The 26,788-nt window shown below is 38.0% G+C and overlaps 4 protein-coding genes and 1 non-coding gene across 8 annotated transcripts; 1 reads left to right on the forward strand and 4 right to left on the reverse strand.

The window, feature by feature from the left end:
* Positions 1–2,277: 2,277 nt before the first annotated feature.
* On the reverse strand, positions 2,278–3,963 carry LOC131335417 (26.5 kDa heat shock protein, mitochondrial). Of its 2 annotated transcripts, none has more exons than XM_058370746.1 (2): positions 3,413–3,963; positions 2,278–2,818 (listed from the first exon to the last, which is right to left on the reverse strand). In XM_058370746.1, the coding sequence occupies exons 1-2, from the start codon at positions 3,699–3,701 to the stop codon at positions 2,427–2,429; spliced, it is 681 nt and encodes a 226-aa protein (XP_058226729.1). In that variant the 5' UTR covers positions 3,702–3,963; the 3' UTR covers positions 2,278–2,426. The 2 variants fall into 2 exon arrangements, with proteins under 2 accessions (XP_058226729.1, XP_058226728.1); XM_058370745.1 differs by having other exon boundaries at positions 2,278–2,833; positions 3,413–3,945.
* Positions 3,964–5,334: 1,371 nt separating this feature from the next.
* Positions 5,335–10,006, reverse strand: LOC131335418 (uncharacterized). 2 transcript variants are annotated; one of them, XM_058370748.1, is made up of 6 exons: positions 9,846–10,006; positions 9,624–9,728; positions 7,703–7,956; positions 7,422–7,512; positions 5,626–5,692; positions 5,335–5,545 (listed from the first exon to the last, which is right to left on the reverse strand). In XM_058370748.1, exons 2-6 carry the CDS (start codon positions 9,695–9,697, stop codon positions 5,492–5,494), a joined length of 540 nt encoding a protein of 179 aa, XP_058226731.1. In that variant the 5' UTR covers positions 9,698–9,728; positions 9,846–10,006; the 3' UTR covers positions 5,335–5,491. The 2 variants fall into 2 exon arrangements, with proteins under 2 accessions (XP_058226731.1, XP_058226732.1); XM_058370749.1 differs by having other exon boundaries at positions 7,703–7,980.
* Positions 6,485–6,592, forward strand: LOC131299365 (small nucleolar RNA snoR100). Its single transcript, XR_009190750.1, has one exon. It is a non-coding gene; the product is annotated as a small nucleolar RNA snoR100 (small nucleolar RNA).
* Positions 10,007–13,117: 3,111 nt separating the features above from the next.
* On the reverse strand, positions 13,118–14,209 carry LOC131335419 (uncharacterized). Its single transcript, XM_058370750.1, has 2 exons — positions 13,808–14,209; positions 13,118–13,597 (listed from the first exon to the last, which is right to left on the reverse strand). The coding sequence occupies exons 1-2, from the start codon at positions 13,977–13,979 to the stop codon at positions 13,371–13,373; spliced, it is 399 nt and encodes a 132-aa protein (XP_058226733.1). The 5' UTR covers positions 13,980–14,209; the 3' UTR covers positions 13,118–13,370.
* Positions 14,210–17,384: 3,175 nt separating this feature from the next.
* LOC131335420 (phospholipase D alpha 1) lies at positions 17,385–23,189 on the reverse strand. 2 transcript variants are annotated; one of them, XM_058370752.1, is made up of 4 exons: positions 23,041–23,189; positions 22,656–22,758; positions 18,612–20,511; positions 17,385–18,060 (listed from the first exon to the last, which is right to left on the reverse strand). In XM_058370752.1, the coding sequence occupies exons 2-4, from the start codon at positions 22,749–22,751 to the stop codon at positions 17,624–17,626; spliced, it is 2,433 nt and encodes an 810-aa protein (XP_058226735.1). In that variant the 5' UTR covers positions 22,752–22,758; positions 23,041–23,189; the 3' UTR covers positions 17,385–17,623. The 2 variants fall into 2 exon arrangements, with proteins under 2 accessions (XP_058226735.1, XP_058226734.1); XM_058370751.1 differs by having other exon boundaries at positions 23,022–23,187.
* Between the last annotated feature and the right edge of the window lie 3,599 nt (positions 23,190–26,788).

A 26,788-nucleotide genomic window follows, 5' to 3' on the forward strand; every position in this document is an offset into this window, starting at 1 on the left:
GTAGGCAGACTTGTTCCTTGACTTGTCCGTCCTTAAAAGATCAGAGATTCCCACTCAAATAGTGCCCTGGCAGTGGTACAGAGATTTAATTTCGAGTTGTAAGCGGAAAACTAGGAACCCAAACAAGGCGTACGTACACACGGGGTGTTCCAGATTGTGGAAAAAATATCTTTTGAAAAAATATATAATTTTAAGTTAAAAAATGATGTGTTTACTTAAATAATTTTTCTATCAACATGGATCTTGTTTGATAAATCTTTTTATACGGTGCAAAAAAAATTAAAAAATTATTTTTTATTTTCATTATATTTGAATTTAAAAATTGAAAAAAATAACTTTTATAAAAGAAAGGTAAACTGGAACGGGGCTGATGCAGTATATCTAAGCAAGCAATTAAGCAGGGTTTTGAACTTCAATTTCTGTCCTTTTTCTGTCATTAGAGTCTCTCAAGATATAATTCATAGGTGATGAGGCAATGAGGTAAAAATGAGGTCAAATCTCCGGTACCGAAAACTCTCAGTATCTGTACCGAATATTTCCAGCCGCATAATGGAATTTTTATGCAATTCTGTAACTGAAAATGCTCGGGAGGAGTAGAGGTACATATACATTTGGTACGGGTCATCTGTGTTGCAAAAATGTGAAATGTCTGTGATACTTTTTTACTTTGTTCACCAACAGTTTGTTTGAAAAACAGAAATGCTACACGCACAGCAAATGTGCACAGATTTTGTGCACAGATTTTTTGTGGGGCCCACTACGGGTCCCACACAAATAATCCGAGCCGTTCATTAAATGTAAAACATTTTTTCAAGGGCTCCCGCAAAAAAATCAGCTCAATCCGATATCTATAAGTGTTTGATTCAATCATTTAACTTTTCATTATCCTGAGATTCGAATGAAAAGTTAAATGATTGAATCAAGCATCTATGAGTATTGGATTGAGCTGATTTTTTGCGAGGGCCCTTGAAAACATATTTTACATTTAATGAACGGCTTGGATTATTTGTGTGGGACCCGTAGTGGGCCCCACAAAAAATCTGTGCACATTTGCTGTGCGTGTAGCATTACTGTTTGAAAAAAGAGAACTTTGATAAATTTTCAGTCTTCAGGACTTTGTAGTCTTCAAAATTCAAATCAACATAGCCCTGCTTTCCAAAGAGAATGGAAATTAACTCCTGTCTTGGGAATCGTGTCGGTATTGGGTTTACCAAAAGCCTACACCCACCGGTCTCTTTCACCGTTCTTCCACCGTACTCAATCTCACCGTTTAAAAATGTTTTGCACGGTTCGATTTTTAAAAAACTCTTTCAAACTTTTTCCTGAAAGAATTTGTTAAAATCTGGATCATTGAATGCCGAGACGGACGATGAAGAGATTGAAAGAGCGATTACCGTGTGGTGGGGTAGTGGGAATAGTGTGTTTAATTCACCAATCACATTTCCAAGAAACCTACGGTTAGTTATGATCTTGAGAGTAAATAAAAATTACCCCTCTATCCCAAAAAGAATGTCCATTTTAAGAATAAATTACAGTTAGGAAACACAACCACCCTTTTCAACTTAGGGAAGGGCAGAAGTAGAAACTAAGTGGTTTTATCCCTTTCACTTTTCAAAATGTATAATCAATTTGGGACAATAAAAAGCGTCAAAATGGTCATTCATTATGAAACGGTGAGAGTAGCAATTTTGTGGGAATGTTGCTAAACAAGCCAAATATTAAAATGTTGCAGCTTAATTCGATCATTTAACCGGCAATTACTAATTCATTAGTTGAACAACTTACATCAAGTTATTCAACTCACTTCAGTACCTCTATTACGATGCACAATTTCAGCTGCAACTCTATTACGATGCAATTTCACCTGCAAGATTGAACAAATGTACATCTCCCAAAGAGATTTGTGCTCCAAGTTATTACCTTTCCTCACAAATTTCACAATTTCATCAAATGAGGGAGGATTTATTGGTTCAACCCAGCCGATATAACTAAACTTGTTCAAATGGACAAGCTTACAGCAACATTTTTCCGCAGGCTCATCAGACCAAGGACAACTATTTATTTGTCGAACAGAGCCAACCTCGGATAACATTCTCCAAATAACACATGCATATCAGTATAAGAGTTTTGAAAACTTAAAAGTGAAATATGTGTTTGACTTTGATTTGTTTATGCAACCTACTGATTTACTCCATCGAATACGACTCGAACTAGATAAATTTGGCTATTTTAATAGTTGACAATTCTATACGCGGGACAATGGGATACACAGGATTGTGTAGAAAAAGCATAGATTAAGAGCGGCAACAAGTTGTCATCCGTTAGACGAAAATAACCACAATTATTGAGTCCCCACAGCATACAAAACACATACTCCATTAAAACAGCACAACAAAACCAAAACCACAAACACAAACACCAAAACATCAATCAATCTGAACTTCCTTAACATCCTTCTTTGGTGTTTCAGCTCGAGGAATGATAATAGTCAGCACCCCATCCTTCATCTCCGCCTTGATTTCATCAGGCTTGGCATCCTCGGGTAAAACAGCCGTAAAATCATAGTACCCGTACCTCATAGCCGAGAAGAGCTCATCATCGGACTCCTCTTCATCCACTTCCTTGTGCTCTCCTCTTATTCTCAGAACCCCGTCCTCAACTGTTATCTTCACATCCTCTTTCCCCAACCCTGGCATCAAGTACCTTAGCTTGTAGCATTCGTCATGCTCTTTGAATCGGCCTATTAGCCTCGACGGTGAAAAATTCTCCAACAGCTTGTTGATGTTCTCTGTTGCTTGCACCAACGCGTTTCCTAACCCTGAGGGCAAAAGATCTGTTGTACACGTATATGAATTCGATTCAGGTTGCCTTAGTTATCTCATCAACTTGTAATATAACAAATCGTTGACTACACTTGTACATCAAATTTTTTTTTCCTTAAACCAGCTGCGGCAATGTCATAGTGATAGAATTTTAGATGTGTCTCATTGTACCAAGCCATTGTTTTCTATGCCGCGAACAAAACATGGTGCACAAAACATGCTCGCTAAAACGTTAATTCTCACCTATGTTTAGTAATGATATGTATCTCGATCACATCATACGCATTAAGCCAGCCTAGAAATTATGTATAAAGAAAGTATCTCGATAGGCAAACAAAGAATTAAGGTCCTTAAAGTGACCACGTAAATGTTTTCATCATCCTTAACAAGGATGGGTCTTGGGATTAATCGAGGTTCATGTAAAATGACATAAACACCCTGAAGTTGGCACCTTTTTTCCTAGGTGTTAGGCAACAAAAGCACTAATTGTGATTTATCTTCATTGATTTTCAATTTTCTGGCAGTTAAATTAGTTTCATCTTTATTTGATCCTCTGTTCAGAGAGAGAGAGAGAGAGAGAGAGAGATTACCAAAGTTGCGGTCGTCGTTTCTCTTCCAGAGGCCCCTCTTGCGTTGCTTTCTTGGAAACAGCTTGAACTTCTTATCACCCTCATCGGATACAGCCACCTCTCCGCCGTCCGATTTCTCGTGATGATCACCGGACGATGCGGAGAACCCATGCGGAGGATCGGAGCCCCACCTCTGTTTCTGCGCGGTGTCGAGACTCCTAATGACCAAACTTTGAGAAGCTAGTGAATAACATGAAGGGGAGGCCACTCTCTGTCCCATGTTCTTAAAAGCTAAACGAGCCAAAGCCATTGCACGGGTTCAAGAAACTGGAAAGAGAAAGAGAGCAAATGCCTTATGTTGTTTGCCGATGAAAGAGAGAGAGAGGAGAGAGAGGGAACTTAAGATGGTAGATGGGTAAAGCTTGTACAGTTGAAGAGATTTCTCTAAGAGCTTCTAGGAGAGTTGAGAGAAGGGTTTTTTTTTTTTATTTCTTTTATTGCTTCTCAAACATGCTAGCAATATGCAGTTCCTAGAGTATTCCAGACGGAATGCATTGATGCCACTTTTATTTTCACTTTTGTGGCAAAATTTTCAAATCCAAAACCGATTATTCTGGACCCGAAAATGACCCGAAATCGAGTTGAGAGGGGATCCGGGTATGAAGGTAGCTTGTCCAAGTATTGAGAAGTTTTTGGATGCAAATGGGTCATAACCTACGTCGTATCCGAGCGCGCATACAAACTGTCCTTGGACGGCCAGAATTTTAGAAAGAAAGAAAGAGGAGAGATAGTGGTAGGCTGAGGGAGAGATAGAGTATTCGAATCTGGGTACCACCCAATTTTTGCACCCAAAAACTTCTACCAAGTACTAGTCACAGAGGACAAGATATGCATTCGTCAACCTATGTAATCACTATATAGGAAAGTGGTGCGACTCAACCACAAATGACTAGTTTATGGCGGCTTCTAGTCTCGTACAACAAATGAAAAGAATATACAAGGAGAATAAATTATATCCCCGACCGCATTTCTTTCTTTCGAATCAATTACATTGCTCCATGTCATTAAAACAATGATCCTAATTAATAGAACATGGCGACGTAGTGCAATGTAATTAATTTGGAGGAAACAAATATTCACACCGGCAATGTATATAATTTAATCTCATATACAAGACAAAAAGAAACACCAAGAATAACCCCAATGGTAACTCGAGTGGCAACATGAATGAGCTATAAACATTCTAAGTTTAAAATTTGACAACCTCTGGGGCCAGGCCAAAAGAGAGAAACCTCAATGAATCCCCCAATTCTGGCATAGATGGTTTGTCTTTGACCAGGTCGGGAAGTGAAACAATCGACTAGTCGAAATGCGCATAAGCTGACCGGTCACCCCTTATCGTGTAAAAAAACCCGCCAAGAATCAACCAAGAGATTATATATTTCTCTCCGTGTTTGTGTCACCCTTCGGTGTTTCTAAAGGGGGAACACAATTGGGACATTTCTCCGGACGCAATTCACACTTTGATGTGTCTAGATCTGTCTAATGTGGAATCAGAAATCCTGTGTAGAACCGTCTCATGTGGAAATCAAAAATCCTGTGGTACACTTCCTGTAGTGCACTCTACATGGCACGTACAAGCCGTCCACAAGTGTTTTCAATGGTCATAGAAGTGCCCTACAGGGTGCACTACAAGATTTCCGGATCACAGGGTTTCACATGCATATTGTGGAATCTATGTGCATCTTGACATCTTGTGGCTTGAACTTGTGTCTCTAGTATTGCTCTCTAAAACTGATTGACTGAAACTTATCAAGTTCATATGCACAGAGGCAGCCTTAATCCTCACTAAGTTCGCAGAACCGGTGACTCGATAAATTCATAGAAAGGAGAAGGAAAGAAAGAAAAAACAGAAACCAACTTCCACTGCACAAATTTAGGAATTTTTAAAATTCTGGTGCCAAGAAATTTTCATATAAATTCGACAATGCATTGCAGTATTAGTATACAGATTACAAAATGTTTACTAAAGCGATTTAAAATCTACAACAGCTGTCGTGGGTTCTACTCTCTAATAAAACCTCAAGAGTCTCCGCATTCTCAATCATACATCCCTTCCTGCTCCCATATATCGACGAGAAAATCTACCATTTCCTGTTATTTTAAAGTAAATTAGCAGAGCATGTTGCCCGAAAAGATAAAACAAAATGACATTTCCAAAGATGGAAGCTTACAGCAAGAGGTACAGGCTGAGAAAATGGCTTGCTGCTACCAAGCAAACTCTCATAGGTTGCGTTCCAACTGCAAAGAGAGAACTTTTTTTAACCATGCAGAGACAGTCAAGAGCTGACAATTTTACAAGAAACAACTTCATGAATCAACAATGGTTTCTCCAGAAGATAACGGAGAGCATATTATGATGGTTTTCTAAAGTACAGGCAAAATTGATAAGACACCATTCAATGAAGTGTTCTAGGCATGCCATGCTTGTACTTGTCCCCAAGAAAGAAAAAGAAACTGGACAAACCAAACAATTCAAACCTTTGGACGCAACACACGAAATTCTTTGAACATGAAAAGCACCTTCCAAACTTTTTACAAACAAATGTATACTCCATAGTTTGGTACTAGAAAATGCTGTCTAAAGTTTGCTAAGCATAACTGGATAACCATTTGGCACTCAAAAAATTATGATGTCTCCAAAGCTGCAAAATACTTGCATGCACTATTGTTGCTTCCATGGAAGTAACTTTCACAGCATAAGCACACACTGAGCAAGACACGGAAGAATACAATTCAGCACAAATAAAGAAAGACACGTGAGAGTAATCATGCACAAACCACGTTGCCAAACTATCTTGTATTCTGATTTGACATATTCGAGAAAAACATATTCAGAAGGCTGCAAAAGCATAGGTATTCTTCAAGAAACAAGAGGTTTCACTGTGCACCAGAAATACAGAAGATAGAGAATGGCGGACAAAGTATTTGTGTCTGGCAGGGGCCCAAATCACATATATTTCATATTGATAGTAAAATAGATATTTATAAGTATATATAACTAGATGTGTGCATACCGATGCTCTAAACTATCAATGAAGGAAGCATGGTAATGTGCACATAAATTGAATTGGGTCTTTAGGCCTACTTTTTCTGATGTCATTTGGCTTTGATTTGGAGGCATGGTTCAGCAGCAAAACAGGTATAGGGCCACTGTTTCAGTGGTATTCAGAGAGCAGCACTTTGTGCATATTGCAAAAAGTTAGGTCAGTCTCCAATCCACTCCCGCCCATACCTCCAATTATTGGGGTCTACATGGGTTCTGTTGTTGTTGTACAAGTATATATAGCTATTTGTGAAGTCCAAAGAAGACATGATATTGTATGTATATGTGCGTAGCCACCGTTTAACTTTAAAGGAGTAATTCTACCTCCACACCCAAAACACACACCCACACACACTAGAGTGTGCAATGTGTGTGGGTGTGTATTTGGGTGTGTGTTGGGGTGTGGTCCTAGAATAATTGTTAACTTTATACATGCAACCTAAAAAATGATTAATTACTTGAAATTTTAGGGCAACATGCTCTTCTAATTTAGGTTACTACATTACTAAAATATGGGTGCCACCTAAAACTTTAGAACACTAAAGAGAATTGTTTGCAACTAGAGGAAACAATGATCACTAGAATGCTGAACCATGTTGAATGTTCCAATTTATGTTACTTTTTACATTCTCCGATAAACAAAAGGGGTTCAAAATCATACTACTTAAACTATGTGATGGCTAAACTTCAATTTCTGCCTTTACGGGTTAACTTGCAATTTGCGTAGATTACACATAGATCACTAATATTGCTTTATTTTATTTTTTTTGATAATCGAGGAAAAGCCCTACAGCCGAGCCACAATTGGACCCGACTGCGCAACCCAAACCTCGGGAGAACTAGCGCAACCACACCAGTCGCGGCCCCCCACTTACTATTAGGGTACTCACCCTGTAACCTTTTCGAAACTCGAAAGCAACATACCTCAATTTAGGTTCGTGAAGCTGCTGCGCCCGATTCTCAGGCTTTTTATTTCCTATCCACTGCTGCCTATTTTGGTTCCAGAGAAGAAGACCTGAGACATTCAGCAACAGAGTTGAAGCCATACTCTAGGAAAATAGAAGAGGTAAAGCACCAGATTCATCTACACCTGACAAGAATTAACGGTGAAAGACAAATTTGCAGACAACTGTTACATGTGACAAAAAGCACATAAAATTTCCAGCCTATAAGGTCATCAGTAAAAAGAAGCAACCCAAACTTGCCATGATTAACGAATTCGGAAGAGGGGTTTCCACTGCTACTGCCATGGGTATCCATGATTAGATTTGATGTGCTTATTGATGAGATGCTTCCTCGCGACTGCACCGCACTGTTGTCCATATCACATGCGCTGGTGGTCCAGAAATCCTCCGATATGCTAGGTTTTGATACCTTTTGACCTTGAAGCTTTGGACCTTCCAGTGGCTCATCAATTGAGGTAACCGGCTTGGGTTTACTATGGCTTCCCAGACAACCACTGCTATGTTACAAACATCTGGTTCTGTAAGAGATCATAAGCATCCCAAATAATTGGCACACAGTAGCCACTAAGAGTTCACACACAGGATTCAGTATCGATAAAGTTCACACATCACACATCACACAACATAGCACCCCACCAGCCCACCCCCACACAAAAAAATGTCAAAAACTTCTACAACAGTTGTTGAACAATATAACCACTAAAAAAAATGACAATGCTAACAAAGAGATTCAAAGATACAAGATGGAAGAAGAAAACACGAAAAATTAGGCCGAAATGAAAGTTGGTGCAAGACAGAAAAAGGTAACTTGGGTTGAAAATATGTAAAGAATTGTCCATTGAGCAAGTGAATTAAGAGAGAGAGAGAGAGAGAGAGTCACAAAATTGCAAGACGTGTTTAAAGTTAAATAGTTAATAAAAGTGGAGCTTTACAAAGGCACCTTTCAGGAAAAATCAAAATATGTTAACTTTGTGTGGTGATAGATTTCCGCACCATACTTGCATCAAGCATCAACGTTCATCCTTTCGCATGTGCTGGGATGAACTAACTAGATACATTTAAGAAAAGGCTACAAGATGTAAAGCATAAATAAAGGTTGATTTGGAATAACTATGAAGGAATACTAAAGAAGAGGTTGGATACACATGAACAATTGACTAAATAGATAACCTTTTACTCTATAACTCACGGAAGTAGCTACCTTTCTTTATCTTGGACCAACTATCCAATAAGGCTAGAAGAAATCTTACTCAGAGAGCTAGAGCGTGAAACAGAAGGGGTAAGAACATTGGGCCGGTTGATGAGCAAAAAATTCAACCAAATAAGACAGATAAAAGAAAACCATCAGCCTGAACCTCAATCAATCTCACTGTGGAAGATTCTTTACCTAAGAGGAGTTGAAATGTTAGTCACATACACACATGCAGGACTGAGAGAGTGAGAACGAGCGTTAAAGAGTCTTTCGAAAACATTCCAAGCTAATTAAATTCTGAAGAGCAGAGGGTACTACTGGAGGATTATGTGACCTAGGTTGAAACAAGGCTTTGCTCACAAGTATTCATTCCCTTTTTTATCATTAGGAGTAAGTTTGTAACAATTACCTCACTCTGGATATTTCAAATAATGAGAAAATTCAAAAATATCTTTCATAAGCACTATAGTAAGTCACAACTTACTTACCAAAAAAAAAAAAAGTCACAACCTCAAAGGGTTGGCCTAGTGGTCAAAAGCCCAAGACTTAGGGGTTTGTTCTCTCCTAAGGTCTCATAAGGTCTCATAAGATCTCATGTTCGAAACCTCTCAAATGTTATCAACTCCTTTGGGGCCACTCCATATGGAGCTTTGCTCCCACTTTAATTGGGCTCTGCTAATAGGTGGTGGTATTGGGCCCCCGGATTAGTTGAAGTGTGCGTAAGTTAGCCCGGACACCTGAGTTATTAGGGAAAAAAAGTCCAACTATTATAGAGTACAGACACGACTCTAAATAAAGAGACAACTGAGCTTTGCTCACAATTATACATTCCACAAACACAATTACCATTTAACCTCAAAATCAAACATTTTTTTTCCAATTCCCTAAATTACGAGAAACCCATGACTCTTAAATCATGTAAGTCTAACTGAATCAGGATTGGATAGAGGATGGAATCGAAATACCTACCCCATGCATGCGATTATATGAGAAATCAAAACTACAATCGATCCGTAGCGTAGCAGAGATCCCACCGTAAGCATGTGGAGGCCGGGAAGGAAAGATCACAAAGCTCTGCAATTCAACGATAAGATTTTTAAAACAAAAATCAGATTTTTCCTGAATATATAGAATCCCTAAATACGCATATTGCCTATATGTGGAGAGAGAGAGAGAGAGAGAGAGAGAGACCCGCGAGACGCCGCCATTGCTTCGTCTCTCTCCTTCCCGGGATCGATAGGATTTTTTAGCCGATTTGGATTTGGATTTTGTTTTCTCCTTTGGGCTGCTGCTTCTGTTCCTCTTCTTCTCTGGGGTTCGTATTTTTGGTGAAGGCAAAATGGATAAAAGAAGGATAAAGAGCGGTGGTAGTTTTACTATTTTGGTCATGCCCACTCTGCAATGAGGCAGCATCCTATGCCGAAAATCGCTTTCACACAATTCTATCAAGGTTGTAAATATTGTACTATCCGCTTGAATATTGATTTTCCTATTGACCGGCAAGATACCAGGTACCGTTTCGAATTTAGGCTAGTACCGATCGGCGACCGATATTTGAGTCGGAACAAAATCAGAGGTGTAGGGTATCGGATTTGGATAATATTAGTACGGTAAGAGATCATAACCTTGAATCTAACGACTGAAAAGCATCTTAATAAAGAGGCACAAGAGTTCTCGGAATAGAAAAGATGGAACCCCATCTCGAACCTGGATGTCTCAATTTTAGTCAGACGAGGTTTGGATTAAATCGTTATAAAAACAAAAGGTCCAGAGTAAATTATTCTGTTCAAAAAAAAAAAAGAGTAAATTATTAGTTCTTGATTTATTTTACTTCTTTGTTAGTAAAAAACCTTTTTGAAGTCAGGTTTTACTTTTCTTTACTTATCCGTACGTTTTTTTGGAGCAATGGTTTGGACACAAATATTTGTATATAAATTTGAACAAAGATACGTTAGGACTCATCCAACAGTCCAATGCACTTGGGTCTCATACATTATGCATGAGATTACACACATCGAACGATTCTGATACAGCTATATCCGTATACGTGCACGGAGATAAATGCTTGGAGCAATGTCTATCTAACAATTTTAAACGCTCATTTTGACTCTCTGTTAATTTTTAGTCTAAATTCATGAACTAAGCCAAAAATCAAAAGACCAAACCGCTTCTTACCCGTTTTACCCTTTTACCTGTTCAATTGTTTTCTCCACACCCTTTGAAAAAATCATAACCAAAATGTCTTCTCAGACCCCATGTTGGTAGTCTAATGTTGAAAAAATGGAATAAGCATTTAAGACTTAGCTAGTTGGGAAATTTCAAAAGAAAACTTCCAAGTCAACATTTGTTTGGTCACGTTATTAGAAATTTTAAACTAAACTAAAAGCTTTGATGTTGATATGGGTCAATTTTCTAAAGGGTTAAATACCGGGACACCCCTCGAACTATTTCTGTTTGTCTCGTTTATCCCTTAATAGAATTTTGCCTACGGCCACCCCCCCAAGAAGAGTTTTTTTGTCCCATAGACCTCTTCCATCAGTGTTCCGTCCAAAATTGTTAGAATTTTGCCTTAATTTTATTGAAATGTGAGAAAATGTTCCAATTTTGCCCTCCCCTTATTGTCCCTAGTACTCCTTCTCATTCTCTATGAAACCCTAACACTAAAATACGCCACAACCGCCACCCACCACCACCACCACGTCCTTCATCGTCGTCAGCCCATCGCCACCCACAACCACCGTTGTCGTCGTCATCCATGGCTGCCAAGAGAAATGGTTCCCATAAGAACTCATCTTCCCAACCACCACGCCGCCGTCACCACTCTTCTAATTCCAATTTCAATCTCTCTCCCACCTCCACCTTCTCTACACCTCTTCCTGACCACCACCGCCACCCGCCACCACCAAACGCCGCCGAACCATCTCTTCTAACTCTAATTTCAGTCTCTCTCTCTCTCTCTCTCTCTCCAATTTCAACAAATCCCAAATACCTTCCCCCTAAAACTAGATCGCAAACCCTGAAATCATCCAGTCAATTAACAAAAATGAAGGATATGGAACCCTGTATCCGAATCCTTCACTCCCCGATGGAATCTCTGATCACAACTTCCTCTTCCCTAACCATCATCGCCGAGAAGTCCTTGAACGAGCTGTAAAACTTGTCCATGCCGGGATGCGCTCCTCACACAGAATCTCATCCCACTTGGCCACCACGTTCGGCGGGAGGACGGCCCCAAATTCGACGAGTTCAAGCAGTGGTTGGGTTGGATTAGATCCTGGCGGTGGTGTGCTTGGATACACAGTTAGAGCAGAAGGAGAGGTGATGGAGGATTGGCTGGGTTCAGTGGTGGGGGGGGGGGTTCGTGGTCGTTTGATTGGGGTGGGGTGGCGTTGATGGTTGCTGGGGATTTGAATTGAGAGAGAGAGAGAGAAGTGTAGAATGAATGGGGCTGTGAGTATATTTACATAAGGGTAAAATGGTATTTTTATTCATTCCGTCCAACGGAGTTAGGTCCTCCAAATAGAAACTTTAATAAAGGGGTTTGGTCGTAGGCAAAATTCTATTAGGGGGTAGCGAGACAAACAAGAATAGTTCGAGGGGTGTCCCGGTATTTAACCCTTTTCTAAAATGCATGAGTTAGGCATAACATTATAGAAATACACACACTTAGGGATAAATATCATAAATATATAGAAAAGTATACATCCTCTCCAATCTGTAACCATGCTGTTAGACTCGCATGTGTATCCGTTTCGAACTTTCATTAATAATTAAAATCGTTCATTATTTTATTACCTATTTGATTAAAATAGTACGTAACTCATAAATAGTGGAGTACTTATTATTGAATGTCAACTGACTTATTTTTCGCAACACATATTTTAAAATAAATTGATTTCTATCCACAATGTCAATTTTATTTGTTTGAAATATATGAGTTTTGTAATCGAATCTATCTATCCAATTAACGTAATTTTATTTAATGTGTTCCACAAATTCGAAAAAATAAAAGGTAACTAGTACAAATAAATTCAAAAGGAGCTCACAAACGTTCGCAAGCACTTTGCAACTATCATAGGTCATGAAGACTTTCGTCTCCCTTGGTCATATATTACTTTTTGGATAGAAACAATATACTCTATCTGTCCCTAAATAAGTGTTTGATTCGCAAAATTAGACCTTCAAAAAGATGCATTTGTTTTGTTAAAAAAATTAATTTTTTTTTACAAATTAATAGATAGCAATGAGTTTTATTAGATTGTCAAAAAAGAATTAAATTTTTTGATAAAAAATATACATGTTTTGTAAAACTTAATTTTACGCGCCGGATATTTATTTAGGTACGGAGGGAGTATAAAATTGAGGTAAGGTTTTTTTTTTTTTTTTCTAATTTTTTGAGACTGTAGATTAACCAAATCTTGAACAAATACACAATAAAGAAAGTCAAGTCACAAAAAGAAAAATGTACAAAGCTCTTGTACTATTTACAAACTTGATGATAGGAAAACAAAAATGTTTCCCCTGTTTCTTACACTTTCCTTTGCTCCTCCACCCAAACCCAAAACAGATTCAAATTAGAAATAGCTGGGTTTGGAATTAACACAAACAAACACGAACCAAGAAAACTATTTGGCAAACAATTACGATCCAAGAAAAAAGAAAAACCAAGAAAATATACAGTATGTACCAAAATTATTATTATTATTATTATTATAATCAATAAGAGCACTCCAAACGCTGTAAACGATCCCTAAGAATTCCGCTGTACAAAGCCACTCGATTCGCTTGACTTCCACCGATTTCACCCCTGCAACTTCCCTGAATTCCCGACGCCGGTGGCTTGCCGTGCTCCTTCCTGTACTCCTCACCATCCCCTGCTTGGTCCTTCACGCTCGCCGCAAATTGAACTCTCTTCTTGTTCTTTCTCTCCCTCTTCTTTCCATCTTTCATAAAAAAAGATCAAGAAAAATCACATTAATGGGCGGCTCCGATGAGTTTTTCAATCAAAATAAATGTTGTTTTGTATGGTGCTTTGTGCACAATTTTTTTTAAAAAATAAATTGCTGTTACCGCCGACACAAATTATTTGTCAATTTTCATGAATTTTGTGAGGGTGAAAGGAATTGAGGAGACTAATAATGATGCTCATGTACCTGAACAGATGCAGGACCGAAGAATTGGCTTCGCGGGGCGGGAATCTTGTTTCGCCAGAAAATGGGTAGGCGGGAAATTCTTTTCCCGGCGGAGGGCGAGGAAGATGACGGTGCCGGAGACGGCCATGGCCGTCGCTAAGACCAACCCTGGCGATGCTAACATGGAAGACATGTTCAAATAATTTTGGGGGAAGAAGGTGGAGAAAACAGAGGACGCGCCAGACCCGCTATTTTGTTTAATAATAAATACGAAGGAGGAGATATATATATATATGTATGTAATTTTGTTTTGTGAAAAAGGGGAGGAGATCGAAGAGAAAGATTCAAATGAAATGAAAAGTCGTGAGAATCTGGAGTTCTCTGGGGGCTGTTCTTCCTTTTCTTGTGTGAATGAATGGGAGAGGGATAATAGAATTCGGTATTAGTTTGGTGTTTGGTGGTACTTTTTTTTTTTAATTTTTTTTAATTTTTCTTTTTCTTTTTTTTTGGGGTGGGGTGGACCGGATGTTTGGTAGTACTCGTTTTGGCTTTTCGTTGAACCTAGTGCACCGCATGGAGGAGAGAGAGAGAGAGAGAGAGAGAGAGAGAGAGAATTAATTATGGGGTGAAGCCAATTAATGACTTGATTTGACTGTGGAGGAGAAAAAAAGTCTTCTTTTTTTTTTTACTTAAATTATTTATGAAGAAAAATATTTGTTATCATTATGCGTTTACAATTCTGATGTTCAGAGATCAGAATTGAAAAATTATTGAAATCTAAAAATATAAAATATGGATCTTGTTTGAAAGATCTTATCGAGATCTTTTATACGATGCAAAAAAAATTAAAAAATTATTTTTCATTTATATTATTTTTGAGTTTGAAAATGTGAAATAAACTGTTTTTTTTTTAAGAAAGTTTCTGAAACGGATTTCATAAATGAGTTCTCTCAATAGATGTTTGATCCAATCATAACTTTTTAGGATCTTGAAATCTAAAAGAAAATTAGACGATTGGATCGAGAACTTATAGGCAATGGATAGATCCTCGAAAAAAATGTTTGAAATTTAATGAACGACTCAGATTGTTTGTGTGAGCTCTTGAATGAGCTCCATACCGTGATTTGTGCACAACAGTTGTGCGAGTAGTTGGGTTGCTTGATTAATGTTAAAGGATCAAACTCACCATCCAAAAGCGAAAAGCCCAATCAAAATTACGGCAGTACCCAGCATGAATGGTCCCTAAAGGAGTTAATAGCCTTAAAGAGAGAGGTTTTCAACGTGAGACGTTAGGAAGAGTACGATATTTTAAGAATATAAAGAAGGAAAATTACGTGAGCATCGGTGAGACAACTCTATTGCCCTGGCGGAGAGAATCTTATCTATGGTCAAATGGAGACTCCAATGTGGATTAGGTCCTTTTTTGGGTTGTATGTTATGGAATATATGGACTAGTATTTCTCATTGACTTCCCGTGTCTTCTCTAGAATGTGTAGGACCGTTGAATATATATATATATATTTTTTTTTTTTACTATTATGTTTGGTTTCCCACTGCTTTATTTTTCTTCCGGATTCTTTGTTTAAGCGGCAATTATTATTATTTATTTATTACAACTTTATAAGAACATACTTACCAAAAAAAACACTTCACATTTTACAAGAACATAGGCATAGTAGACACTTTAGCTGTACATTTTCCCTCTCGACCCTTCAGATTATTTTTCGTTTTATGAGATAGATCGTTTTCTCATAATACATCACCTTTAATTTAAAAATAAATATTTATTTTAGTTAATGGAATTGATACTATATATTGTACTAAAATGGGAGAACAGTGCATATTGTAAGGAGCAACACTACGACCACCGCATGAATTTTGCGGTGACCGTCCATCGTACGTCTGCGGGCTCCCAAAAAATATAGAAAAATATTTATAAATTTTAAAATAATATTTTATGGGACTCTACAAAAAATCAGCTCCAACGAATATCGGTAGATATGTTTTTTGAATTTGTAGAGACGAAAATGCAAAACTAAACAGTTTCGTCCCTACGAATTCCGAAAAACATACCTACCGATATTCATTAAAGCTGATTTTTTACAGGATCCCATGAAATATTATTTTAAAATTTACGAATATTTTCTGTATTTTTTTGGGCCCAGAATAGATTCCAATAGGCGCGCAATAGACGGTCACCGCATTTTCATGCGGTGTACCTAGACTTTCTGTACTGTAAGTTGGCACACGTGGAAGTATAGAGGATCCAGATCTGGGATGGAGGACACATGGTACTTTGGTTCCTTACAAGTGTGAGATATTGATTTGTTCCCCAAATCACACGGACCTTTTTGATCAGCATCACGGGAACTCCAACTTTTTTTGGACGCCAGAAGTGTGAACGGTAGGAACTACTATATAGATTCTCAGCCAAATCGACAATGCTACCATCGCGTGCAAACGCACAAACACTTGCACGTATCCACTCGGGGTGGATCCCACGTGCACCAAGACTAACCTACACAACCTTTTTGGTGGCTGTGATTGATAGATAATCCAGATTCCACATCCCTCTTTCTAAGATCATGTCCGGTTCTAGGGTCTAAGAGCATCCACAGTGGACTAATTAAAATTGAATAATTAAAAGTTGTCGCATCATTTTTTGATTCTCTTTGTAATATAGATGTTTACAGTGACATAATTAACATTAAATAATCAAAATTTACTGTATCATCTTTTCAACCTATAAAAATCTAAAAATTATCACCATATAAAATAATTTTCAAACTAATAAAAACAGGTTATGAGAAATAGAAAATAATTTTTTGAAAATTTTTACTTAGAAAAAACGCTTTTTGGAAAAAGTTTTAAAAAATATAGTTTTTTGAAAAAAAAGACAGTTTTTTTTTTAAATAACAGTTTTTGCAAAATAGTTTAACTATTTTTGAATAAAAAATATTTTTCTTAGGAACATTGTTGAGAGAGAGCAAGAGACAGAGAAAATGTTTTGGTTATTGGCAAAATGTTGCTAATTTGATTACCCAATAGCTAAAATTTGATGAATTGCTAAAATGTTGTTAAATTTGATTATACCACTGTAAACACTTTTTAAAAAGAACATCGATAACTTTAGCAACTTTATGATTTTGGTTATTCCTATGTGGATGCTAGGGTCTTTAAGGAAGTTGGGAAGATAGAAAACAAAAGCATAACAAGATGTATTTGGTTTTTGGGGTTTTCTTGCTCGACTTGGGGTCCCCGCGCACTACAGCCTTAGTGCGCAATCCGAGCCGTACCCCTTGTCCTGGTTCTATATGGCCAATAGAATTCTCTGCTTCCCTCCGATTCAGACATTCCCAGTTTTTCCAACTCTCAGTGAAGTCCGAAAGTTAGGTTCACACCCAACCTTTTCTAGGGCCACTGGCTTTGTTCAAGTCCCTCAATTGGCTTGAATCAAAAAATGAAAAAGCAAAATCAAGATCCTCTCACGTAGATAACTGCTCAGTTGCCCTGTACGTATTTTTTTTTTCCCTGCATAAAAGAATTGGATCCCGAGCGGAATATAGATGGAGACATAACTAACAAGAACAAAGAACACTAACAAGAACTGTGTAATCAGATAACATGAGAAAACCTTATAACACTCCAAATAAGTTAAAGTTATCTTATCAGTATCAAAATCACACAACAGCATTCCTAAACCGCGGTCAAACCTAACATAAAGACATCTGCAGAAAAACAGTAAAGTAGTCTGCAGGATACGGCACACAACTTATTACACAGCTGCGTAAGTAGGGAGTTTATTCTCAAAACAGCATACCTGAGAAGAAAACCAACTTATGTAGTAAGGATGGGAGGCATGTAGTCAGACTTAGCACCCAAAATCCTTGCCTTGGTGTCCGGAAAGAACTCCATTCCCGGAAGCTCCGTGATTTCACCTTCACTAGCGATTGCAATGGGGTAGCGAAGCAGGTGACCCGGAAGATCACGTTCGAGGCTCTCGCTCGAGTACAGGTCCCAGTACTTATCAGCTACCTCATTCACCTTTTTGATGCACTCGACGCTTTCTGGATGGCTGAATGTCTCGTTGAGCATGCCAAGGTGTTCGTACCAGAGTGACATGCGGAAACCATGGACCTGGCCCCGCGCTGGCTGCTGCCTTGTCATCAAGTGGTATGGTTGGTAGGCCCCCATGGCTATCTCGGAGTCCCTAGCACCGTCCATTGACCTCTGGTTGATGTTAGCTGATCCGACAATGATGTATTCGTCATCAACTGCAACAGTAATTTTGGTTAATTACACAACCTTTTGAGTAGGTAAAATAGCCTGATACAACATAGATATCATATATTTCACTTCTATTTTCTTTTGGTGATATGACATTGAACAGCAGATAAATATTGATTTGGATCACTTCTTTTCTTTGACTCTCTTTCTTTATCCGAGAAAATAGGACCAGAAACTACGTAATAGAACACCAAGATTAACTTTATGGAAGCTTTGGTTTATACATTCCTCTTAGTCTCGCCTCTAGGGCCCATTTTTTCGCTCTTCTTCTTCGAGAACCGCCCAAAATTCCAACTAAAAAGATGCATTGGTATTTCACTATCTCGATTGAGGTTTTTTCATGTCCGTTGAGGTAAAACATAGATATCGCAAAATAGAATTTGAGCCACACAAAAGTTCCATGTTATAACCTACTAGTCTACTACACAAGCAAACAAAATCATATCCCCAAAATAACAAAAATCAAAAGATTCATTCAATGTATTTCTGAAGTAGACATTATTTCCTGTAAGTAAAACCTTTTATGGGGGCCACTCACCGATCATCATTTTGGCATGAACATAGATCATGAAGCGCCTAGCCTCCTGGGCTCGAATATAGTCTGAATCAGGCTCTGGTTTTTCTCCCGGTTCAAATTCTCCACCCCTCTTCACCTCCCGATTGCCAAGGCAGAAAAATGTCAAATAGTCACGAGGGTCCTCATCAATGCCCTTAGCTCGGAGAGCCAGAATAATGTCTTTATACATCATCTCCATTGTCCTCCTCTGCCAATCCAAAATGGCCTGAACGGACCCACTCTCTGGAATTCCCTCGGGCCACATTGGGACAACAACATAGACAGTGAACCTCTCCCCAGCCTCAATCTTGCTAACAATCTTTAACGAAAGTTCCTTTGGAATTAGATGCAAAGCACCAACATCCTCAACTTTGATATCATTCGAGTACCAGCCAAAAGAGCTACCAAGGAAATACTGATTTTCAATATATATGAAGTTCTTAGCTCGACGGATAGCGTGAATATAAGCATCTTGAATGCTTCGGTCAATGATATTGTCCTTCCCACTGACTAGACCAGCTTTTGCTGCATCTTCAGGTGTTTCAGGGAAGCCAAAAGCAGCTCCACCATCGATAGATCTGAACAACTGCACATTCCATGTCTCATGGTCATCAGGGAATGTAACTGGAGACGGGGGAATAATGATGTCATTGAGTTCTCTCAAGTTAACGAGTAGATCCTTCCCACCTTGCTTTCTCCATCTCTGCTCAAAATTAAACAAGACATCCCAAGCAATGGGTCCTTCAAGTCGGGAGTGAATGTCGTGCCAAGGCTCTCTGGGGCCACCTTTCGTGATTGCAGCGCCAGTAAAGTTTGGCTGATGAAAATCATCATGATGTGCAGTGTCCAGAGTCCTGAAAAGTGAATGGAAGGGTGTATCGTATCTGCCGTCACAGAGATCAATTCCACCAACAAAACTGACAATCCTCCTCTGCTGAGACCCTCCAGAAGGCATCTCGCTGTCGACCACCACAAGTTTTTGGTGATGAGTGAACATGGTGGAAATTTGTAAATCCTGAACTATACTTCCACCATCATCAGGATTACGAGGGCATAAGACGCAATGGACATCAGTGTTTTGGAAGTAGTGTTCAGTTTCTTCATCATGGGTGGCCATCAATCCGTCCTTCTTCAGTAGACCCACAGAGGTTCTGTCATCCCATACAAGCATAAGAACCCTGACACCTTCGCTTGCCTTTTTCTTAAGCAGCTCACCCAAGGTGGTGTCTCCTCCTGGCTTTTCCCTCCTTGAGTCCCTTATCAAGGAAATTTCAGTATATACAGACCAGCCAGTAATATATATCATGTGTTTTGCATTGGTGATAGCGTCAAAGATATCTTCCCAACATCTGTGGGGCTCATAAAGTTTTCCTCCAGCAAGAGGAATTTTGGGGACAAATTTATCAGGCACGTGAGCATCTTGATACAAAGAAACACGGCATCCTTTTCTCTGTGCGAAGAATGTGTAAGGAACTCCAGGGAACTTAGAACTTCGAATTCCACGAGCATGACTACGATCGCGGGCGACCTCGAAATATTGAAGCTTCACATGGATCTTAGAACCTTCACGGATCGGATTTTTCTCCTTATCCAAGATCTCAACCCATCTGTCAACTTCTTCTCCTTCCAAGAGTTCTTGAACAGGTACATAAGCTCTTCCAATCAAAGTTGCCCCAATAGGATTATCATCTTTGATAGTAAATACAACATCTGAAGCCATATGGGCACAGTAGATGTGGAAAGACTCGTACCACCTGGGGTTGTTAGGTTCATTTTCTATCATTCTGGTCCGTCCAACCCTAGCCTTTTCCAGATCAATAGTTGCATAGATTTTGGTAGTCCCTTTGCCAAAACCAACAGTCTCCTCAACGTTTTGCATAAACTACAAGAAAAATTCACCAATTAGAAATGTAAGCCAGGAGAGAAAGTTAACCAATCTGAAGCTATAAACACTGAAATTCCAATAATAGAAGAATATGTTGCACCACAAGACAATCACTTAAGTGACAAAAGTCAATCAGTAATTTTGAAGCCTCTTCTTTGTAGTGATCTCCATTGTTCAAGAAAGATTAAAGTTAGCACGACCAACATAAATTGTCAGAATTATCAAAATAATCAGCAACAAATAAAATAGCAGTGGAAATAGGGAGAGTTTCAACATAGAGAGCAAAATTAATGGGCTTAAAGCTATACAGAACACTGATAAAAAAAAAAAAAAAACTATACACAATAAAAAAGATGCATAATGAAACTTCTGCATAATTGCAGCAAGTAAATCACAATTCTAGTTTCGATACAAGAGAGGTAAAATTCTGTAATCAGCCAACCAGAAGTCCAATTGAAGGGCCAAGAGAAGTGCATCAGATGCCCACAGTACAACAAACAAATAGCAAGAAGCAGGTAGATTTACAGAGAATTCAGGGGTTAAACAAGTACAAAAATAAAAATAAGGGCATCTAAATAAAAAGGACTAACAGTCTTTGCTATCACACTTCCTGCTATAATTCTCGCAAGTCTCTAGCATTGAAAGACACTGGAACTAATGTGGAAATGGGAAGTACACTTCTAGGCAGCAAGCAGTAAAATAAGATGCAATACTCGTATACTTGTAAGATATACTTCGTGGTTTACAATACTATTGCAACTACTGCATCAGATTCAACGATTCAACGTAAAGAGAGAAGTCGTATCAGATATGGAGACTGAACTGAGATCAGGCATAGTTGCACAGCCATATGTACGGACTCCGGTGTACCTATCACTTTCTACATCATATGTAAAAATCCTTTGAGCTAAACAGGTGCTTGAGAGTTGAGAGTAAGATGTTATATGCTGGAAAAAGTGCTCAAGACTCAAGAACAGGACATTTAAGAATGATTAGGCCACCATAGCGGCATAGCCTCACAGCGACCAAAAGAACACACAAAACTTGAATGCAAAAGGCCATAATCTTCCAACCACCAAGTACCATAGACCTCATTTTGATGCTCAGTCTAAGGCAGCATGCTCTGAAAGAGATATATTTTGCCCAAAATAAGGAGCATGATTTAGATCTTATCTACCCAAAATGCATTAGATTACAAATTCATTACGCAACTTCATAAAGCAATGTCAACAAAAACTCATTCGGTGACCGATCCAGGACTTAAGCTTTGACAGTGTAAAAACTCGTATGATTTGAGAATGTGAACACTTCCAATTTCCTGATTATTTTAAGAACTTAGGATTTCAGAATGCCAAAACTTACAATATAAGTGCAACGAAACAAATTAAAAAGCCCCAAAAGGAGCCATCTATGTAGCACGAACAATTTACCAGATGCTGAGGCGGAGCCAGAATTTGGCAAATGGGGTGGCACTTTTCGATAGAAGTACAATAATAATTGTTGCATGTTGTTCGTATAAATAACAAGAGAAAGTATGCTGTAACATCAGGCTTGTCTTAGAGTTTTATTTTTTTATTAAAAAAAACAAAGGCTTGGCTCAACTATCTCATGGTCTTTAATGAGATCTTATTTATATTTCTGAACCGTTTACTTTTTCAATTGGTATTTTTCTGTTTGTGTAAGAAAATCAAGTTGTTCGGGTACCGATAAGTACCAAACCGACTTTCATTAGTGTAAAAAATAAGTCGTTTTTTTTGGAAACGGGGTGGCATGTGGCATACCCACCCCCCGTATACACTCAAACCTAAAGTGTCATCTATTTTTCGTAACCTTTTTCTATTTGGACACTCCCGGGACACTCGGAAACATGCCAGGACACTCTATGGACACTTGCTTTCAACTTTCAAGTGCTCGACCATACTCGATGGAAATAAAGCTACATGTGAGGGATCAACCTTTTTTAAACACTTTAGTAGCATATCATGAGTACCAAAATATCTTCTCCTACACGTAACACGTATCCCCAACTTATCGCGTCCTCCAATTCGAAAGATTTGCGAGTCGAAAGTTAAGTGACGTGTACAACAGAATAAGAAACGGAAGCGAAATAAATCACGGTATAGATTCGAAAACAAAACAACCTTTTTGAAGATGTTCGATCCTCCGCCTCCGCCATGAAGCTGATCGACCTCGTAGATCGTGACGTGAAGCGTCCCGTGTAGTAGAATCTGCGCCATCTTTCACCTGCACAGAATTACGTACGCGTAATATACCCCCGTATCACTCACGATCAGTACACGTCGCAGAAAGAGAAATCAACTTCACAAAATGTTTGAAACGAAAATCGCAGGAACTGAACTCGAAATAGCTAGTCCAAAAGAAGACGGTGAAGGGAAATGGATCAGATCATGAGGATGGACGGATCTAGCGATCGTGGCAGAGTGAAGTGTGTGTTCGTGGATGAGGAATATGCGGCGGAGCGATGAGTGAGAGAGAGAGAGTTGTACCTGTACGGTAAGAACTTACTTTGGAATGCGAGATCTGGAGTAAAAAAACCGATCGGAGACGGTCAAGACAGTGAGCGCATAGATCCGATATAGTATGGGGGAGAGAGAGGGAGAGAAGGAGAGGAAAAGTGATTCGCGAAAACTGCTCTTAAAATGCTCACCAAGTATGGATGTTCATACGGAATTTTCAATATTTTAATACGCAGGACCATATCTTTATGTAAATTGTTTTATGGTTCATGTGATCTTTTTATTTTTGTGCTTTCGCACCCGTGAATTTGTAGAGTCTCTGTGCCGGGAAAATCATGTGCTTATGTGCGGAGTGGTTTTTCGACTGTTATTTCTCGGACCTTGAAAAAAAAAACACAAATTGGCCGAAAAACCCTCAGCAGAGAGGTACAGAGATTTTCTGCACAAAGGATCTGAAGCCGAATTTATGTGGGGAAACTTGCAACCTCTCACTCATCACAATGTCTTGAAAACCTAAGCGTAATACTAAAGTGAAAAACGAACGGTATTTTGCGTTAACCAAAAGATATGGAAATTAAATTCTTTTTAATTGCTTCGCTTACATTATTTTTTATTTTATTTTTCTCATGGAAAAGTGTTGCAAGACATTGCACAACTTAATTAACTTATTTAAAAATATGTAACTGAACTGTAAGTTAAGTTTTCAGCACGGAAATAAGTACGGAATCGCTAGTCACTGCAGTTGTTTAGAGACAACCGTCAAACTTAATAATAATAAAAATATCGAATCACATCTAAAAAATGAGGGATTAGGTATTTTAATATACTTTCATCTTACGGCATCTGTTCATTTTGTCGGGGCTAGAGTAAAATTTTGAAGAAGTTTGGGGCGAGATTCGAAAACAATTACAAGACAAATCAGGTGCACGTGGAAGGTCCTAATTGCACTGGAAAAAAAGGATATGATTGTTTATTTATGTAGAAATCAAGGAGGCAATAACGCAATCCTTGACAAAATTTTCCCATTTTCCAACTAGTGTTTTCCGAACCAATCAACCAGAGCTAGCATAGTTGACCGGACTCTTGTATTTCACTAAGAAGTCAGGAGTTCGAATCGCGCTAACTACATATGGGTGGTTTTCCTTTTTTTCCTTTATTTCTCTATCCTATAAGGTTATAATGAGCTTATTTTTTGTATTTATTTAACCTTGTTCTCTTTAGTTTTTGAAAAGAATTTTTCAAAAAATTCCTCCTAGATTTCTCTTACTTTCAACATTTTTCTTTCTATCTCTTTCCACTTATTATCCCTACTATTTTTCAAAAAAATTTTTAAAACACAAACCAAACACAGCAAATGGGCTTGATTGTTTCTTGAATCCTGAATTTGTACTCTATATTTGTGAACTCTTACAACTGATATAGTATCCTGAATTTATACGTAGTATTTCATATATGATGTAGAACGATGTTTTCTATCAATTGAAAAAAATATAGTACTACTTCCCGAGAATATCCAATGGTCGCTCGTTAGTGGCTCTTGATTGGAGTATTCACAAATCTACGCTCCGATCACACCGGCTTCTGTAACAGCCTTATGAATTCATTACACGTGTTACACCTTTTGCTTATGTGGCGTCTCTCTATTGGCTTTGATGATTGGACCCTTGTGAACGTAGTCCGGGGTGTCGGCAAGTGCGCATTCCATAATTGTCCTTTTGTTTTGTTTTTTTCTCTTTTTTGATTAACTTTTTGTAATCTTCTTTTTGATGAATGATCGGTTGACCCTACAACTACAATTGGGCAACGGGGGCCTGCTGCCCAATAACGTGTTGTGCACAATCTTTACGGTCCGTTTGTGTTTGGATGATCCGGATTTAAGTAAAAAAAATTTAAAAATAGTTAAATTTTTATTCAAAATTTTTTATTATTTAAATTCAGACCGTTTAAAATACAAACGGACAACTGAGATTATGCATGAAAGGGATGCGCATCCCTGTACAACAGGCCCCGAGTTCTTGTAATTGGGGCTCAATGAGTATTTTCAATTGTATGTGGTCTTAAGACTAACTCCAACCAAGCTCTATAATACTCTCAATTTTTATATTTAGAGTATAATTTATCATTCTTTACAATTGTCTGTAAAGTATAATCCATCGTCACTTTTAGACATTTGATTTCTAAATTTATTTTGTTAATCGCTTCTATTTTGGTAATCAAGTCTCTAAAAAGACGATAGGTCCTTCAAAGATTTTCCCATAAAGTACAAAAAGTTGAGGGAAAGAGATAGTAAATTACAAAAAAAATTCCTCCATGTAGAGATTTTGAACATTATTGTATTGAGCTTGGTTGAAGTTGCTCCTAAACACTCCCTTTGGAACCTGTGCAAAGTGTAAGAAAGAAATAAAATAATAAAAAAGGAAAATGGAAGAAAACTGAGAGAAAAATTTCACTAGGTATTGAATTAAATTTTGCAATTTTCTCTTTGTTTCTTTCTCAAACCAAACAATGGGAGTTCAATGTATCGAACTTTCCTTTCTTTTTCATAATTCAAGCAAATCCCAAAGTAAAAATCCGATCGAGCCGAATTTTACAATGTTTGAACTCAGCTCATTCACTTGAGCCAATTTTTACTTGAGGTTGAGCATGGAGTAATTCATTGAGGCTCCGTTCCAGAACACCTTCTTAAAAAATAAGTACTTATTTCACATTTTCAAACTCAAAAATAATGTAAATGAAAAATAATTTTTAAATTTTTTTGTACCGTATTAAAGATCTCAATGAGATCTATCACATAAGATCAATAGTGATAGAAAAATTATTCGCGTAAACACATAATTTTTAAGCTTGAAATTGTCTTCTTAAAAAATAAGTTTTTATTTGGGTTTTTGGAACCCACCCTGAGTCATGAATGTCGAAAACCAACCACCAACAGTATTGATTTGATGTTCTATAATACAGTAGTTGATTGATAATGCTCATTGCCAAGTGTCTCAATGGTTTGCCACATAAATGGTCGAGACTTTGTAAATAAATGGCATGAATTGAGGTAACATATTTGTCAATAAAGATGTTAAGGGGCCGTTTCGCTTTCTTGTAATTTTTTTTTTAAAAGGTAATTTTAAGTTTAAATAAATAAAAATAAAAATTATTTTTTCTATTTTTTTTACCGTTTAAAATTTTTTAATGAAATTTATCAAACAAGATCCATATTGATAGAAAAATTATTTGCGTAAATATATAATTTTTAAATTTGAAATTACCTTTCTTTTCAAAAAATTCATTTCTCAAGAAACTGAAACAGTGCCTAATACTTCATAGCAAAGCTTAAAAGTTGGATATGGGGTTCCCAACTGCAACATGTGCCCGTTTTTTGGGTCTTGACGGTCCGTTTTGATGATCTAAACTGTCCGCTTAACAAAAAAGAGTTCATTGGATGGCAATAATGTTCTCTTCACAACTTAAAAAGTATTTTTTTAAAAATTCTCCCTACTTATAACATTTCTCTCTCTATTTTTCTTCACTTATTATCCCTACTATTTTTCAAAAAAAATTTCAAATCTCAATCCAAACATAGCAGATCTTTTCAACGAACATTTTCTTGAGAAAAAATGAACTCGTGAACATTAGATCGAATCTACGTTTGTCTTTGATGGCGACGGTGGAGAAGTTTTGGCATCAACAGCGGCAGCGACGGCAGCGACCGCGGGCAGTTAAAAACGGTAGCGAGTTTTGTGGGCCCTATTTTTTTGAATGGTCTGGCTATGTTTTGTGGTTCATCCCGTGTCCGTAGGACCCTA

The sequence above is a fragment of the Rhododendron vialii genome, chromosome 8a, assembly GCF_030253575.1.
Source record: "Rhododendron vialii isolate Sample 1 chromosome 8a, ASM3025357v1".
Classification (NCBI taxonomy): Eukaryota; Viridiplantae; Streptophyta; class Magnoliopsida; order Ericales; family Ericaceae; genus Rhododendron; species Rhododendron vialii.